Consider the following 19,918-nt stretch of genomic DNA (forward strand, 5'->3'; position numbering starts at 1 on the left):
TGTGGGCGTCACGTTGCGTTTGCAGAGCCCCTGATGTGGCTTAACAGTAGAAACCCCCCACAAGTGACCCCATTTTGGAAACTAGACCCCCAAAGGAACTTATCTAGATGTGTGGTGAGCACTTTGAACCCCCAAGTGCTTCATAGAAGTTTATAATGCAGAGCCGTGAAAATAATAAATACGTTTTCTTTCCTCAAAAATAATTATTTAGCCCAGAATTTTTTATTTTCCCAAGGGTTACAGAAGAAACTGGACCCCAAAAGTTGTTGTCCAGTTTCTCCTGAGTACGCTGATACCCCATATGTGGGGGTAAACCACTGTTTGGGCACATGCCGAGGCTCGGAAGTGAAGTAGTGACGTTTTGAAATGCAGACTTTGATGGAATGCTCTGTGGGCGTCACGTTGCGTTTGCAGAGCCCCTGATGTGGCTTACCAGTAGAAACCCCCCACAAGTGACCGCATTTTGGAAACTAGACCCCGAAAGGAACTTATCTAGATGTGTGGTGAGCACTTTGAACCCCCAAGCGCTTCATAGAAGTTTATAATGCAGAGCCGTGAAAATAATAAATACGTTTTCTTTCCTCAAAAATAATTATTTAGCCCAGAATTTTTTAATTTTCCCAAGGGTAACAGGAGAAATTTGACCCCAATATTTGTTGTCCAGTTTCTCCTGAGTATGGTGATACCCCATATGTGGGGGTAAACTACTGTTTGGGCACATGCCGGGGCTTGGAATTGAAGTAGTGACGTTTTGAAATGCAGACTTTGATGGAATGCTCTGCGGGCGTCACGTTGCGTTTGCAGAGCCCCTGATGTGCCTAAACAGTAGAAACCCCCCACAAGTGACCCCATTTTGGAAACTAGACCCCGAAAGGAACTTATCTAGATGTGTGGTGAGCACTTTGACCCCCAAGTGCTTCATAGAAGTTTATAATGCAAAGCCGTGAAAATAATAAATACGTTTTCTTTCCTCAAAAATAATTATTTAGCCCAGAATTTTTTATTTTCCCAAGGGTTACAGGAGAAATTGGACCCCAAAAGTTGTTGTCCAGTTTCTCCTGAGTACGCTGATACCCCATGAGTGGTGGTAAACCACTGTTTGGGCACACGTCGGGGCTCAGAAGGGAAGTAGTGACTTTTGAAATGCAGACTTTGATGGAATGGTCTGCGGGTGTCACGTTGCGTTTGCAGAGCCCCTGGTGTGCCTAAACAGTAGAAACCCCCACAAGTGACCCCATTTTAGAAATTAGACCCCCCAAGGAACTTATCTAGATATGTGGTGAGCACTTTGAACCCCCAAGTGCTTCACAGACGTTTACAACGCAGAGCCGTGAAAATAAAAAATCATTTTTCTTTCCTCAAAAATTATGTTTTAGCAAGCATTTTTTTTGATTCACAAGGGTAACAGGAGAAATTGGACCCCAGTAATTGTTGCGCAGTTTGTCCTGAGTATGCTGGTACCCCATATGTGGGGGTAAACCACTGTTTGGGCACACGTCAGGGCTCGGAAGTGAGGGAGCACCATTTGACTTTTTGAATACGAGATTGGCTGGAATCAATGGTGGCGCCATGTTGCGTTTGGAGACCCCTGATGTGCCTAAACAGTGGTAACCCCTCAATTCTACCTCCAACACTAACCCCAACACACCCCTAACCCTAATCCCAACTGTAGCCATAACCCTAAACACAACCCTAACCGCAACACACCCCTAACCACAACCCTAACCCCAACACACCCCTAACCATAACCACAACCCTAATTCCAACCCTAACCCTAAGGCTATGTGCCCACGTTGCGGATTCGTGTGAGATATTTTCGCACCATTTTTGAAAAATCCGCGGGTAAAAGGCACTGCGTTTTACCTGCGGATTTTCCGCGGATTTCCAGTGTTTTTTGTGCGGATTTCACCTGCGGATTCCTATTGAGGAACAGGTGTAAAACGCTGCGGAATCCGCACAAAGAATTGACATGCTGCGGAAAATACAACGCAGCGTTTCCGCGTGGTATTTTCTGCACCATGGGCACAGCGGATTTGGTTTCCATATGTTTACATGGTACTGTAAACCTGATGGAACACTGCTGCGAATCCGCAGCCAAATTCGCACCGTGTGCACATAGCCTAATTCTAAAGGTATGTGCACACGCTGCGGAAAACGCTGCGGATCCGCAGCAGTTTCCCATGAGTTTACAGTTCAATGTAAACCTACGGGAAACAAAAATCGCTGTGCCCATGCTGCGGAAAAACTGCACGGAAACGCAGCGGTTTACATTCCGCAGCATGTCACTTCTTTGTGCGGATTCCGCAGCGGTTTTACAACTGCTCAAATAGAAAATCGCAGTTGTAAAACCGCAGTGAAATGCGCAGAAAAACCGCGGTAAATCCGCCATAAATCCGCAGCGGTTTAGCACTGCGGATTTATCAAATCCGCAGCGGAAAAATCCGCAGAGGACCAGAATACGTGTGCACATACCGAAACCCTAACCCTAGCCCTAACCGTAACCCTACCCCTACCCCTAGCCCTAACCCTACCCCTACCCCTAGCCCTAACCCTACCCCTAGCCCTAACCCTAACCCTAGCCCTAACCCTAACCCTAACCCTACCCCTAACCCTATTCTAACATTAGTGGAAAAAAAAAATTTCTTTATTTTTTTATTGTCCCTACTTATGGGGGTGACAAAGGGGGGGGGTCATTTATTATTTTTTTTATTTTGATCACTGAGATAGATTATATCTCAGTGATCAAAATGCACTTTGGAACGAATCTGCCGGCCGGCAGATTCGGCGGGCGCACTGCGCATGCGCCCGCCATTTTGGAAGATGGCGGCGCCCAGGGAGAAGACGGACGGGACCCCGGCTGGATCGGTAAGTATGATGGGGTGGGGGGGGACCACGGGGGGAGAATCGGAGCACGGGGGGGGGGAATCGGAGTGCGGGAGGGGTGGAACGGAGCACGGGGGGCGTGGAACGGAGCACGGGGGGGCTGGAATGGAGCACGGGGGGGTGGAACGGAGCACCGGGGGGGGTGGATCGGAGTGCAGGGGGGGTGATTGGAGCACGGGGGGAGCGGACAAGAGCACGGGGGGGAGCGGAGCACTGGACGGAGGGGAGCCGGAGCAGTGTACCGGCCAGATCGGAGGGCTGGGGGGGCGATCGGAGGGGTGGGGTGGGGGCACACTAGTATTTCCAGCCATGGCCGATGATATTTCAGCATCGGCCATGGCTGGATTGTAATATTTCACCCGTTATAATGGGTGAAATAATACAAATCGCTCTGATTGGCAGTTTCACTTTCAACAGCCAATCAGAGCGATCGTAGCCACGAGGGGGTGAAGCCACCCCCCCTGGGCTAAACTACCACTCCCCCTGTCCCTGCAGATCGGGTGAAATGGGAGTTAACCCTTTCACCCGATCTGCAGGGACGCGATCTTTCCATGACGCCGCATAGGCGTCATGGGTCGGAATGGCACCGACTTTCATGACGCCTACGTGGCGTCAAAGGTCGGGAAGGGGTTAACAGAATAAAAATTCAAAATTTGAAAATTGCGAAATTTTCAAAATTTTCACCAAATTTCCAATTTTTTCACACATAAACGCAAAAATTATCGACCTAAATTTACCACTAACATGAAGCCCAATATGTCACGAGAAAACAATCTCAGAATCGCTAGGATCCGTTGAAGCGTTCCCGAGTTATTACCTCATAAAGGGACACTGGTCAGAATTGCAAAAAATGGCAAGGTCTTTAAGGTCAAAATAGGCTGGGTCATGAAGGGGTTAAAGTAATGATGGCCACTCGTTTTTCTTTACTTAGCTGCTTTTTTCTTGACATAATACAAATTCTAAGTCTATTCAGTAGGACTATCAGCTGTGTATCCACCACACTTCTGCACAACACAACTGATGGTCCCAACCCCATTTATACGGCAAGAAATCCCACTTATTAAACCTGACAGGGCACACCTGTGAAGTGAAAACCATTCCCGGTGACTACCTCTTGAAGCTCATCAAGAGAATGCCAAGAGTGTGCAAAGTAGTCAAAGCAAAAGGTGGCTACTTTGAATACCCTAGAATATAAGACATAATTTCAGTTGTTTCACACTTTTTTGTTAAGTATATAATTCCACATGTGTTAATTCATAGTTTTGATGCCTTCAGTGTGAATGTACAATTTTTATAGTCATGAAAATACAGAAAAATCTTTAAAATGAGAAGGTGTGTCCAAACTTTTAGGTAAAAATTGAATATATACGTGGATGGCCTAAGATGGGGACCGGCTATTAACGTCTGCTCGGTGGGATCATCCATAATGATAACCTGCTTCTCATCCAAGAGCTACTAGTTGGGAGGTAGTTTTGCATTGCAGGTGTATAATTTTTGGACACCCCTTCCTGCTCCCCTGTTGCATCGTCATTATCACCAGGCCAATGCTGATCCCCCAGAGAACGAATATGGGTAGAAAACCGATGCACCCGATCACCTCCTGTGCCGCAAAGCTTGCGAGGAGGCGGATATCTGATGCCAGCAATGTTGGATCTAGTGGCCCTTAAAGAACCAAAAGTTATATAACAGGTGCCTGTCAGCTGCTCCCCCCAGCTGAGCCACGTTATAAATACACAGCGCCCCCTGCTGGCAGACCGTGGGCAGTAAATGCTTACTGATGGGCTGCAGCGCGGTATGTAGCTCCCGGTGATAATAGTAACATCTGTATTTTAGTAAAATGGATAAAGAACACGTCCAGAGGAGACATGATTACATTTCCTGCTCTTGTCTTGCAGCCAGCAGTACGCAAAGCTAATTTCCAAGAACTCCGCGTTCCCCCTCGAAAAAGTGCATTGTTCTTTATAAATGCCTTCCTCTCCGCCCTTAACCCACATAAACGCTCTCCTTAACCCTTGTTAAGCTGTTGCCCTTCGGTCCCCGGATCTTTACGTGGTTCCATCGGTATCGCCAGCTCCAGGCGGTACATAGGATTAAAGGAATGTGTTCCTGCTTGCCGAACATTTCCATTTTCGATTCCTAAAGGAATGTCTTGTGCTTGAGAAAGATAAAGGATTATTAATTTAAAACCCCTCGCTTCAGAGGCTGGGAGCACCGGCGGCAGTGATGTGTTTCTGTTTAGACGACTTGCTTGGGCAAATCTTTGTTTAACACTTTAGGTTCCAACCGGAAACTGACGCACGGCATTATGGGTAACTGGCCAATATGGCCTAGGCCGAGGGTCTATCAGACGCGGACCCGTGACGGAGTTCTGGCCATCTGATCTGTGTCCTTATAATTAAAGGATTAGTAATTACTCCTGATTGGGTTTTATATCTGCATAATCAACAGCACAATCTTCTTGGCCGCTGAACCCAAGTTATAATCGGCTTACAGACAGATATAATGAGGCTGAATAATTGAGCTTACAATGGCGTCTACCTACGACAGCACATTACAGAGCTTATGCCAGGGACGACCGTAGTACCAACATTGGCAGCTTAGCTCCACTTCAGTCCTGCCCCAATACCGCCTGGACACATGTAAACCCCGCACCCTTTTAGGCCCAGGACACTGCTCATTTTCGAGGGAAATTTGGGACAGTTATAAAACGTACGTCGACACATGAACTTCCTATAGGTCAGTATTTTGGCCCCATAGACTCCCTTAAAAGCATTGCAGTTAGGAGATAATACCGCCATAACGTGACACTCATTGCAGAGTCTATGAAAAGTTAATAGAATATAGGTCCATAGCTTTCTATCTTGGTTTCGCCAACAGGTTCTCTCGAGTCTTCCATACACAGAAACGGTCGGCTCGGCTGGGCGCTGCTATGATTTCTATGAGGCTTTTAGGTGCGGCTTATGTCTGCGCAGAATAAAAGGATCAACATCCTGGATCGTCTGTCAGGGAAGAATTAGACGGACCCCATACAACCCTCTGCATGTTCGGCTGACTTTTATCTAATGCCTTTAATTGCCCTCTTAAGCCCTCGTCTGTCTCAGGAAACCACCATGAAATATTCTTATCGCTTAGGCCTAAAACTGACCATAAACTTGTCTTTACCCAACAGCCATAAACCCAAACTTTCCTATAAATATGTCCGCCGGCTCGATAGGACTTGCTGATAAGCGACCACTCACTTTGTGACCACTCACTTTGTGACCACTCACTTTGCCGCCACTTATCTTCATGGGGTGAACAATCGGATTAGGAAGGTTGATATTTGTTGGACCTTTACGAGCAGTCACCATTGACGTTGGATTTGATTAAACCATTTTCCACAGCCAGACATCAATATCAGTTAATTGGATCATTGTTTGGGACAATCCTGATTGGTTCATCAGATATACCGCCATCCCATTATTGAAGACGCTCGGTAATTATGGATATGCAATCACCCATTGGCAATCCTCTAATGAGGCAAAGATACATAGATGAGAGATATGGACGGATGGAGTAAGATCCTCGGACCCAGGGTGGTCCCCCTCAGAGGAAGCGACGTTTCCGTGAACGTACAGTGGGGACTACGTGATTTCAATGCAAAAGATGGAAGATGGGGAAGATTTGCTTCTTTCCTGGTGATCTGGAAAGAGATATTTCTTGTAGGGGGAAGCGTAGTTCTCATTTATCAGACCTGTGGACACCTGGACCCCACCGGCCTTGTGCCAATTGCATCCTCTGCCACATCAGAAGACACCAGTGTTATAAATGGCACAAGGCAGGTGGGGTCCCTGTGACTGATTTTGTATTATGCCCCAAGAGCGAATTACACCTCTGGTCACGTCATAACCTGCAGGGTAGCGGGGCTCCCCTTTACGGCAGTGACGTTATCCCTCAAAAAAAAAAAATGTAAAGATCTTCTCACCCAACTTGTACAAAATGGCACCGAGGCCGTTCCCACCTGTCTTCAGCCTATACCTAATGGTGAAGATCAGTACTAACTAGATCTTTCTTCAATCTTCATGTCTGTCGTCTTCAAAAAAACAGTGCCACCCTTGTTCACAGGTTGCGTTTGTCATTGCAACCTGTATTTTTTTTTTAAGTGATTGGAGCTAAGCTGTAGGACCTACGGACAGGTACAGAGCTGATTTGGGAGGAAGACAGACATTTTTCTGATCCTGTGCCCAGTGCCTCGTTGGCACTCCCCAGCCATGTCTTGTGCCTCATTACTCCCCCTTAATATTATACCAGACCATGTTTCTAGTTTTGCACATTTTTGGGAAGAGGCTCCTGAGAGTCACCAGCTCTCCTGGGTTCACTTTTGCTGTATGGGTAAAATGAGGGTTTAGGCTGCAGATACCATGTGCCAGGTGCGCCCAACTATCAGGTGGGTGCAGCTTGTCGTCAAGTGAATGGAGAACGGAGGGAGCGTGCTGACGGTGTGCAATCATAAATCATATTGTGCCTGGCAGACTGTGGCATCCCTTCCTTTATCCCCACCCCCCAGCCTTTACTGGCACACACGGTGCTGACAGGCCAACATTAATGAAGGCGTCTGCAGCGATTTCCCCGCACATGCATACATTAACCGTAAAAAAAATGGAAATCAAATCAGAAAAAAAAACTGGGAACATGCACGAAAGCCTCAAAAAACAAATCTATTGAATTCTTCTGTAACGTGTAATTATTTGTAAGATAAGCTAAGCCTGCAATAATTAACCCCGGCCATAAGAAACCATCTGCAATCCAGTTAACATTTCATGCTGGTATCTGCTTCACGTTTCCCGATTTTCTGCGCCGCATCGAAAAACATCCATAATTCAGGGAGAAATCAACAAAGGAAATCTTATCAATTAAAGCAGAAAATTCAATCAGGAACAATATGAAATGGCGAAACTGTAAGCAACTTAGAAGGAAACAGGCCTATAATGCACCAATGTAAACTAGATTTCAGGAGATCAGGTTGCCTACGTTATTTATTTGCCCAGTATATAGTACTGGTCCCATTGTTTGGGGCTATGGTACCTTGCAAGCAAAGTGACACATTCACGTTCCTCCTGGGCGGGTCTTTTACTCAGGGGAGGAGCGTCATCATTCTTCGTAAAATTCAAATCGTCCTCCTATCACAATCAATGCCTTCTCTCTTTCCACACCTTATGACAGAGGCTAGGATTGGGCAGCCACATTGCAGTTGTATAGCAGATATAACACTGGTCATGGATGGATATACATTTTATGCTATTCCCTGTGCAACATCGGCTACCTATGGTTTGTGCCAATTAACATTTCTTTGCTTTTCACCAATACAGGCTGTGTTTTTTAATATCTGGATATTTTCTGACAATACTCTTCTGATTTTATATATAATCCGGATCTGAGATTATATTGTTCATCATTCAATCATCTGTCAATTATTCCAGACGCATAGCTGGAAGGAATAAGCAGGAATCCATTAGTGGCACTAAGGAGAGTTCATCTGTAGAGATAAGAGCTTTAAATTGTAGGAAACCTGTGAACCTGCCAGTCTTGTGAGAAGACTACCGATAGTCATTCACACCCAAGGCAATATAGCGCGGTCATTATCTAACCTATAACATGTCACTGGGACGGGCCCATTATATCCCACAAATGGCTGTAAAGCAGTGGATCAGAAGAAGCATAGCTGACAGATTTTTTCTACTATAGTGATATAATTTAAATTCTCTAGTATTGCCAATATATGCAAGAATATAACTAGTACATAATATATATATATTATATACTGCCCCTATAAACAATATTATAACTACTATAATACTGCTCCTATGTACAAAAATATAACTACCGTAATAACTACTGTAATACTGCTCCTATGTACAGGAATATAACTACTATAATACTAACCCCTATGTACAAGAATATAACTACTATAATACTGCCACATATACAAGGATATAAGTACTATAATACTGCCCCATATACAAGGATATAAGTACTATAATACTGCTCCATATACAAGAATATAACTACTATAATACTGCCCCTATGTACAAGAATATTTCTACTATAATACTGCCTCCTATGTACAAGAATATAACTACTATAATACTGCCCCTATGTACAAGAATATAACTACTATAATACTGCCCCCTATGTACAAGAATATAACTACTATAATACTGCTCCCATGTACAAGAATATAACTACGATAATACTGCCCCTATGTACAAGAATATAACTACGATAATACTGCCCCTATATACAAGAATATAACTACTATAATACTGCCCCTATGTACAAGAATATAACTACGATAATACTGCCCCTATGTACAAGAATATAACTACTATAATACTGCTCCTATGTACAAAAATATAACTACCGCAATAACTACTGTAATACTGCTCCTATGTACAAGAATATAACTACTATAATACTGCCCCATATACAAGGATATAAGTACTATAATACTGCCCCATATACAAGAATATAACTACTATAACACTGCCCTCTATGTACAAGAATATAACTACTATAATATTGCCCCTATGTACAAGAATATTTCTACTATAATACTGCCTCCTATGTACAAGAATATAACTACTATAATACTGCCCCCTATGTACAAGAATATAACTACTATAATACTGCTCCTATGTACAAGAATATAACTACTATAATATTGCCCCTATGTACAAGAATATTTCTACTATAATACTGCCTCCTATGTACAAGAATATAACTACGATAATACTGCCCCTATGTACAAGAATATAACTACTATAATATTGTCCCTATGTACAAGAATATAACTACTATAATACTGCCCCTATGTACAAGAATATAACTACTATAATACTGCCCCCTATGTACAGGAATATAACTACTATAATACTGCTCCTATGTACAAGAATTTAACTACTATAATACTGCCCCTATGTACAAGAATATAACTACTATAATACTGCCCCTATGTACAAGAATATAACTACTATAATACTGCCCCTATGTACAAGAATATAACTACTATAATACTGTCCTCTATGTACAACTAGCATATGTCCACCCTTGCTTTATTTCTGGTAAGGTTTTCTGCTTAGGATGAAGAAATGTTGTGAGTCTGAGAACTCTGTTAATGTATTTCTTAATTCAGGAAAGAGGATCAATAAAGGGATTGTGCCTGGATAAGATCAGACTCTCACTACACAGGTCTTAATTAACTCTCACTTCTCAGGAGGAGGCCTTATTCACCCTTTTATTTCCTGTAAGAAGTCAGGAATATCTGGCCTCCTGAATTTCATGCTGAGCATCTCACCAGCACCAAAAGGGTCAAAGACATCCTCTGTCAAACTGAAGAAACCGTTCTGTCATGCACTTTCATTCCATTCCGGGCAGACCCCCCACTTGAGAATTTACATTTTTGTTACACTTAATTGGTATTTAATATACTAATCTGTTAATTATTAGTCCCGGAGAACATGCTTATAGGGATAATTCTATCCGCTCAACTCTTTGATGTGCTAAGACAACGTACAAACCATTGACTTTTTGTCTAGCCTCAGACACTACAAGCTATCCACATCTAAGACATAAAGATCCGAATCCTGGATTGTGTATCCAAGACATGTCTGGTATGTATTATATCACTGTCTGTATATACTACCTGCAGGTTTACAGCCAAACACATATATCCACCTGTCTGTTCAGTTTATGGGGCAGTATTATAGTAGTTATATTCTTGTACATAGAGGGCAGTATTATAGTAGTTATATTCTTGTACATAGGAGCAGTATTATAGTAGTTATATTCTTGTATATAGGAGCAGTATTATAGTAGGTATATTCTTCTATATAAGAGCAGTATTATAGTAGTTATATTCTTGTACATAGGAGCAGTATTATAGTAGTTATATTCTTGTACATAGGAGCAGTATTATAGTAGTTATATTCTTGTACATAGGAGCAGTATTATAGTAGGTATATTCTTGTACATAGGAGCAGTATTATAGTAGTTATATTCTTGTACATAGGAGCAGTATTATAGTAGTTATATTCTTGTACATAGGAGCAGTATTATAGTAGGTATATTCTTGTACATGGGGCAGTATTATAGTAGTTATATTCCTGTACATAGGGGCAGTATTATAGTAGTTATATTCCTGTACATAGGGGCAGTATTATAGTAGTTATGTTCTTGTACATAGGAGCAGTATTATAATAGTTATATTCTTGTACATAGGGGCAGTATTATAGTAGTTATATTCTTGTACATAGGGGCAGTATTATAGTAGTTATATTCCTGTACATAGGGGCAGTATTATAGTAGTTATGTTCTTGTACATAGGAGCAGTATTATAATAGTTATATTCTTGTACATAGGGAGCAGTATTATAGTAGTTATATTCTTGTACATAGGGGCAGTATTATAGTAGTTATATTCTTGTACATAGGGGCAGTATTATAGTAGTTATATTCCTGTACATAGGGGCAGTATTATAGTAGTTATGTTCTTGTACATAGGAGCAGTATTATAATAGTTATATTCTTGTACATAGGGAGCAGTATTATAGTAGTTATATTCTTGTACATAGGGGGCAGTATTATAGTAGTTATATTCTTGTACATAGGGAGCAGTATTATAGTAGTTATATTCTTGTACATAGGGGCAGTATTATAATAGTTATATTCTTGTACATAGGGGCAGTATTATTGTAGTTATATTCCTGTACATAGGGGCAGTATTATAGTAGTTATGTTCTTGTACATAGGAGCAGTATTATAATAGTTATATTCTTGTACATAGGGGCAGTATTATAGTAGTTATATTCTTGTACATAGGAGCAGTATTATAGTAGTTATATTATTGTAAGTATGAGCAGTATTATAGTAGTTATGTTCTTGTACATAGGGGCAGTATTATAGAAGTTGTATTTTCTTGTACATAGTTGGAAGTATTATAGTAGTTATATTCTTGTACATAGGGGCAGTATTATAGTAGTTATATTCTTGTACATAGGGAGCAGTATTATAGTAGTTATATTCTTGTACATACGGGCAGTATTATAGTAGTTATATTCTTGTACATAGGGGCAGTATTATAGTAGTTATATTCTTGTACATAGGGAGCAGTATTATAGTAGTTATATTATTGTACATAGGGGTAGTATTATAGTAGTTATATTCTTGTACATAGGAGCAGTATTATAGTAGTTATATTATTGTAAGTATGAGCAGTATTATAGTAGTTATGTTCTTGTACATTGGAGCAGTATTATAATAGTTATATTCTTGTACATAGGGGCAGTATTATAGTAGTTGTATTTTCTTGTACGTAGGAGGAAGTATTATAGTAGTTATACTCTTGGACATAAGGGCAGTATTATAGTAGTTACCGTATATTATTGCACATAGGGGCAGTATTATAGGAGTTATATTCTTGTACATAGGGGCTGTATTATAGTAGTTATGTTCTTGTACATAGGAGCTGTATTATAATAGTTATATTCTTGTACATAGGGGCAGTATTATAGTAGTTATTTTCTTGTACATAGGGGGCAGTATTATAGTAGTTATATTCTTGTACATAGGGGCATTATTATAGTAATTATATTCTTGTACATAGGGGCAGTATTATAATAGTTATATTCTTGTACATAGGGGCAGTATTATAGTAGTTATTTTCTTGTGCATAGGGGCAGTATTATAGTAGTTATAATCTTGTACGTAGGGGTGGCATTATAGTAGTTACTGTATATTCTTGTACATAGGGGCAGTATTATAGTAATTATATTCTTGTACATAGGGGCAGTATTATAGTAATTATATTCTTTAGGGGCAGTATTATAGTAGTTATATTCTTGCACATAGGGGCAGTATTATAGTAGTTATATTCTTGTACATAGGAGCAGTATTATAGTAGTTATATTCTTGCACATAGGGGCAGTATTATAGTAGTTATATTCTAGTATATAAGGGGCACTATTATAGTAGTTATATTCTTGTACATGGGGCAGTATTATAGTAGTTATATTCTTGTATATAAGGGGCAGTATTATAGTATTTATATTCTTGTACATAGGGGCAGTATTATAGTAGTTATATTCTTGTACATAGGGGCAGTATTATAGTAGTTATATTCTTGCACATAGGGGCAGTATTATAGTAGTTATATTCTTGCACATGGGGCAGTATTATAGTAGTTATATTTATGTACATAGGAGCAGTATTATAGTAGTTATATTCTTGCACATTGGGGCAGTATTATAGTAGTTATATTCTTGTATATAAGGGGCAGTATTATAGTAGTTATATTCTTGTACATGGGGCAGTATTATAGTAGTTATATTCTTGTATATAAGGGGCAGTATTATAGTAGTTATATTCTTGTACATAGGAGCAGTATTATAGTAGTTATATTCTTGCACATAGGGGCAGTATTATAGTAGTTATATTCTTGTATATAAGGGGCAGTATTATAGTAGTTATATTCTTGTACATGGGGCAGTATTATAGTAGTTATATTCTTGTATATAAGGGGCAGTATTATAGTAGTTATATTCTTGTACATAGGAGCAGTATTATAGTAGTTATATTCTTGCACATAGGGGCAGTATTATAGTAGTTATATTCTTGTATATAAGGGGCAGTATTATAGTAGTTATATTCTTGTACATGGGGCAGTATTATAGTAGTTATATTCTTGTATATAAGGGGCAGTATTATAGTAGTTATATTCTTGTACATGGGGCAGTATTATAGTAGTTATATTCTTGTATATAAGGGGCAGTATTATAGTAGTTATATTCTTGTACATGGGGCAGTATTATAGCAGTTATATTCTTGTATATAGGGGCAGTATTATAGTAGTTATATTCTTGTACATAGGAGCAGTATTATAGTAGTTATTTTCTTGTACATAGGGGCAGTATTATAGTAGTTATATTCTTGCACATAGGGGGCAGTATTATAGTAGCTATATTCATGTACATATAGGCAGTATTATAGTGGCTATATTATTCATCTGGGGACGTCTTCTAGTCATATCTGTAGGGGCACTGCTTGTTTTCAGCTTTCAGACTTTATTAGACAAACATATAGAAGAGGATATTGCTAATTTGCATATCCACTAAACAGACTGATTGTTAAATATTATAAAGGCAGCTGGAACAATGGGGACAAACTGCAGAATTTTATGAGTCTGGAAAATTGAATGTGTTAAATGAAGGCGCAGACAAGCTTGTATGATCTGATGAAAATTAGTTGTTCTTTTGCAGCAATAAGGCACTTCCTTAGTGAACCTGTGACTGATCACCGGTATATACTCTTGATTGGATGGATGTCTTCCTGGAGCAGAACAATATTGTATCATACAATTATTAGGTTCTATAGAAGGACGTAGATCTGGGGATTTATTATGATGGACTATAGGCTGAACTGGATGGACAAATGTCTTTTTTTCGGCCTTACTAACTATGTTACTATGTTACTATGATTGTTATCATACTCTTCTGACTAATTTTGACAAATGGAACAGATATAGTAATTTTCTAGAAACACCACGATTGTTGACACATTATCAATATGATTGTGTCCAATGACTCTGCATTGACAGAAGTTCAACCATGTGTTAAGAGTAGAGGTGAAAAAGATTTGCGCTACTCTTCGGTACTCCATGGCAGCTGGACCGGGACAATATGAACGTCCTTGGCTAGCACTCATATTCGGGCATCCTTGGCGCCTCTTACAATTATTAAACCCCTTGAAGTCATGATGTCACAGTGAGAGAGTGGGTAAACTATAGATCTGGTTCTCATATAACAAGCCCATTCACTTTTAGCTCTGTTCATCCTGATCTAGCTGGTTCATAAAAATCCTTACATGAATATGACTCTAACGCAGGCAGATATGTATTAGAGAGGGAAACCAGGGAAAGATTCTGTTTACCAGCTCGGTTTCACATACCACTCAGGGTGGGTGGAAAGTCAAATGACATCCCCTATGGGCATGGCTGTGGCTGCCATTAGTGGCTTATTTATTTGTTACCTGAAAAAGTGTAGTCAGGTTATTGTTTTGTTATTTTAGAGGAAAATTGTTTTGCAATATAGAGGGTGACAAAACGCGTCTCTCTTGATCCTATATTCTAAATTACATTGTGCAAGTTTATGAGTCTGGAAAGCAAAAGGGAACACGGTGGAAATGAATTCCAGTGAATGGCTCACATCAGAGGAAGCATTATCTCCGTGGGTTAGTAAGAGGCCAATTGCTTATTTCCTGCTAAAATTTACAATTGCTTTTGTCAGGCGCTAGTATGTTCCAAGGTTCTGGCTTCCTGCCCTAGAACCGGCCTTCATGGGTGTTTTTAGTTACAGATGATGGTATTTCCTATTGTAATGAATCTGATGGCAGAAACGTTAACCAAAAATGTCAGTAAAAGCAGCGATGTGACATATTGGGGAAATAACGGAATTTCTTTTGTAGTAACTCCCTAAAATTACACAATGCAATTTTCCTATGTGTGATCAAAAGGACTGTGACAGAGGGGCAAAAATCAGGATATCGAATTCTATCGTATTGATTTGGCACAAGTTGGGAGTGGTGCCAGCGTGCCACCCTGCCATATCCAGGGTGTTTAGGTACAAGAATAGGGAAGCAAATTGGATCCTGAAAGAAAGCCGTCTGGGTATGAATCTCTTCAAGCCCTGATTTCCTGAGGATCATGTGCTTAATATACACCGCATTCATTCTGAATAGTGATAGCTGCAGTGTAAAGCATGGGGAAGGGATAACGCAGCTGTCTCAGAGGAGATGTATTGGGGAGCAATGTCTTTAGCTGGCCATACACCTAAGATTATAATTGCCCAATTATTCATTCATTAATTGTATCGTTCATATGAATGATTCCAACAGATACATGTCGGGCTATACAGGAAGATCATGCAGATATTTAAAGGGGTTATCAAGGATTAAAAAGACATGTCCGCCTTCGTTCAGGGACAGTGTTACCTCTGACCATGTTTTTGCATGGTATTGCAGCTCGCTTCTATTTTACTGAGTTAGAGAAACGAACACAACTCATCATGGTCATGGTCATGTCATGAACAAGCCCTTTAAGGGGATGGACCACTAATATATCTGCTATGTAGTCCAACTGGGCATTATCTTGTTCTTCAAAGCTGTGAGTGGCAGGGCCTGGGACTGCTAGACCAGCTGCCGAGCTGTGATTGGCAGAATTTGGGAAAAAATGGGTGAAATAACACTCCCCCTTCCCCCAGAAGACTCAGAATAAACACCCAGTTGCACTACGAGCAGAGATTTCACATGCTGCTCTCCAAACCCAACAAATGTAAATATCTCTGCAATAGAGAAAACGTAAAAGAGCGGCAGTATCAGGGGAGCTCAGGGATTTTTTTTTTTACAAGGTATTTAACTACATTTTTTGAGCAAGTGACAGCTCCTCTTTCATTGAAACAGTCTAAAGGTGAGGATGATACATTATATACACAGATACATTGTAGCAAACTAGACAGATGAGACAATGAGTGCTTCTAGCTTGCAACGATTGTCTATACTAGATACAATTACACTATCCACCTCTGCATCAATATAGGGCCATATTGGTTTGAAAATAAAGGAAATAACGATCTGTATTTCACATTTTTTTTGTTATGATCACAAAGGACCAAAATACATTTTTCCTTTTTCTGTCACAATTACCTTTATATATCAGAGATGGGGTTTTTTTCTACGTGTGGAGCTAGTAACAGCAATTTGTATTGGCTGCGGTTCATATAAAGCCTTTGAGGGGTATTTTCAACATTTTAATATAATATATTTTTTATAAATCTGGTATTCCCTGTAACTGGGGCAGGTATATTGGCCCCAGTTACAGTGGAAATTCAGCCTTTTGGCTGTATAGCAGTGCCAATCACATTATTACAGGGTCTGGAGGAGGAACTTGTGTAATTGCAGACCACCCAGACATTTTTAGCCCGTGGGTGGTCCAGAGGTAATTAAATGCAAAGGATAGGGGGGGAGTTATTATTAGGGGACTTTTTAAAGTTCATAAATCTGGCTAGAACATTCTCAATCAAACCCACATTATAACTTTTGACAAATGCTTGTAAAATTGCAAACAGTCGTATTTTTGGCGCTAAAATGCAGAATACTGGGGCAAAAGTCTTGATACTTGCCCCTCAAAGTGTACTAGAAAGTTGCAAGAGTTTTCATTGTACAGTGCTTGAACTTTATATACATAGAAGCAGCGAATCCCTTCACGGTGCAGAGGCCAATATTGGGGTGAGATGTCAGGTCAAAATAGATCAAAATAGATCAGCAGCAGCAGCAGCACCTGACCTCCTTGCTGATGGTTTCCCCATAGTGCATCTGCTAGTTTAGTGAGAAAGTTACATTGGTATCAACTTTATGAAAGAAGTATCATATCAAAGAGAAATATTCTGGAGCTTTTAACTTTCTTTGTTCTCCACGTCCTTAAAGTATGAGCAGGAAACCAAGGTCTCCTTCCTATCTATACCATCTGTCACTGGCATCAAAGACTCAGTATTCTTCCTTCTATGCTACCCTCAAAGGACACATTAACACTCTTCTCACCGTGTACACTGGGCAAGTCTCCGCTGTGCATGCACTGCCTACGTGTCTCCAGCAACTTAGGGGTTAATGGCAAAGCTTCACAGGCTTGAGTCTTGCCAGGAGCTGGAGATACCACCTTATGCCCAAGAAATTGCCTCCTGTGAGGCTCTGTACTGACAGCGATGCCAGCGCGATCTGAAGCAGGGAGGAAATCTTATATCTGTGGCCTGTAGAGATTGTATCAATCACTTCCACCTGAGGCGTAAACAAGTGTCTGAACTGTCCTGCCGGGCATTACCACACTTTATGCTATCATTGAAAATTTTTAGAAAATAATTATCTATTTTTTTCTGCAGAGGCAGATGAATAAAATATAAGGAGTCCTATATGGCCATATTGAAGTTCGTAAACGTATTTGTGATGGGCAAAGGTCAGATGCCAATCATGTGCCCAGCATAGACAATGTGGCTCAATGAATAGGATGATTATATAGATGCACTTGATCTTTTAGCGATGGCAGCACATAAGGGTACAAACACTTCCCAAATAATAGCGTATTCGTCTCTTTTGAACGATCTGTGACGTCCAGCGGTAAGGACTCGGTATAAACCTGGTATGGACCCGGTATAAACCTGGTAAGGACCCGGTATAAACCTGGTAAGGACCCGGTATAAACCTGGTATGGACCCGGTATAAACCTGGTAAGGACCCGGTATAAACCTGGTATGGAACCGGTATAAACCTGGTATGGACCGGTATAAACCTGGTATGGACCCGGTATAAACCTGGTAACGACTCGGTATAAACCTGGTAAGGAGGACCTGGTATAAACCTGGTATGGACCCGGTATAAACCTGGTATGGACCCGGTATAAACCTGGTATGGACCCGGTATAAACCTGGTATGGACCCGGTATAAACCTGGTAAGGACCCGGTATAAACCTGGTATGGACCCGGTATAAACCTGGTAACGACTCGGTATAAACCTGGTAAGGAGGACCTGGTATAAACCTGGTATGGACCCGGTATAAACCTGGTATGGACCCGGTATAAACCTGGTATGGACCCGGTATAAACCTGGTATCGACTCGGTATAAACCTGGTAAGGAGGACCTGGTATAAACCTGGTATGGACCCGGTATAAACCTGGTATGGACCCGGTATAAACCTGGTATGGACCCCGTATAAACCTGGTATGGACCCGGTATAAACCTGATATTGACCCGGTATAAACCTGGTAACGACTCGGTATAAACCTTGTAAGGAGGACCTGGTATAAACCTGGTATGGACCCTATATAAACCTGGTAAGGACCCGGTATAAACCTGGTATGGACCCGGTATAAACCTGGTATGGACCCGGTATAAACCTAGTATGGACCCGGTATAAACCTGGTATGGACCTGGTATAAACCTGGTAAGGACCCGGTATAAACCTGGTAACGACTCGGTATAAACCTTGTAAGGAGGACCTGGTATAAACCTGGTATGGACCCTATATAAACCTGGTAAGGACCCGGTATAAACCTGGTATGGACCCGGTATAAACCTGGTATGGACCCGGTATAAACCTGGTATGGACCTGGTATAAACTTGGTATGGACCCGGTATAAACCTGGTATGGACCTGGTATAAACCTGGTATGGACCCGGTATAAACCTGGTATGGACCCGGTATAAACCTAGTATGGACCCGGTATAAACCTGGTATGGACCTGGTATAAACCTGGTAAGGACCCGGTATAAACCTGGTATGGACCCGGTATAAACCTGGTATGGACCCGGTATAAACCTGGTATGGACCCGGTTTAAACCTGGTATGGACCCGGTATAAACCTGGTAAGGACATGCTATAAACCTGGTAAGGACCCGGTATAAACCTGGTAACGACCCAGTAAAAACCTGGTAAGGACCCGGTATAAACCTGGTAACGACCCGGTATAAACCTCTCTCTTTACTTACAGGTGACAACTGTGATGTGGACAGCACCTCAGGACGCTGCGTACCCGGAGTCTGCAGAAATGGGGGGACATGCACTAACTTGGCAGAAGGAGGCTTCACATGCCAGTGTCCATCTGGAGGCTTTGAGAAGCCATTCTGCGAACTGTCAACACGTTCCTTCCCTCCTAAATCGTTTGTCATGTTCCGAGGACTGCGGCAGAGATTTCACATGAGCCTCTCACTGTCGTAAGTGCCCCCGTCCATCTGTCTGTAGTCTGTCTGCAGTCTGTCTGCCTGTGGTGAAAACATGCCATATTTATGGTCCAATGAGAGTAAAATAAACAGGTAATATCTGTCTATCTACAAAAACTAAGACTGTGCAGCACCTACTATATACACATCAAAAAATCTAACAGCCACTGTCCCATCAGAGAAAGTTCGCCTTGTTGTGGCCGGTGGGCTCTCATGAATTGGCCAATTTGTGCGCTAAGTT

General features: G+C 41.2%; 1 protein-coding gene across 1 annotated transcript in view; it reads left to right on the plus strand.

Moving 5' to 3' along the window:
* CELSR3 (cadherin EGF LAG seven-pass G-type receptor 3) overlaps positions 1 to 19,918 on the plus strand; it is a 115,616-nt gene that overhangs the window by 42,133 nt on the left and 53,565 nt on the right. The window contains exon 3 of the mRNA XM_069736338.1: positions 19,449 to 19,671. Within this exon, the coding sequence (XP_069592439.1) occupies positions 19,449 to 19,671 (223 nt within the window). The remainder of the gene's footprint in view (positions 1 to 19,448; positions 19,672 to 19,918) is intronic.

The sequence above is a fragment of the Ranitomeya imitator genome, chromosome 8, assembly GCF_032444005.1.
Source record: "Ranitomeya imitator isolate aRanImi1 chromosome 8, aRanImi1.pri, whole genome shotgun sequence".
Lineage (NCBI taxonomy): Eukaryota > Metazoa > Chordata > Amphibia > Anura > Dendrobatidae > Ranitomeya > Ranitomeya imitator.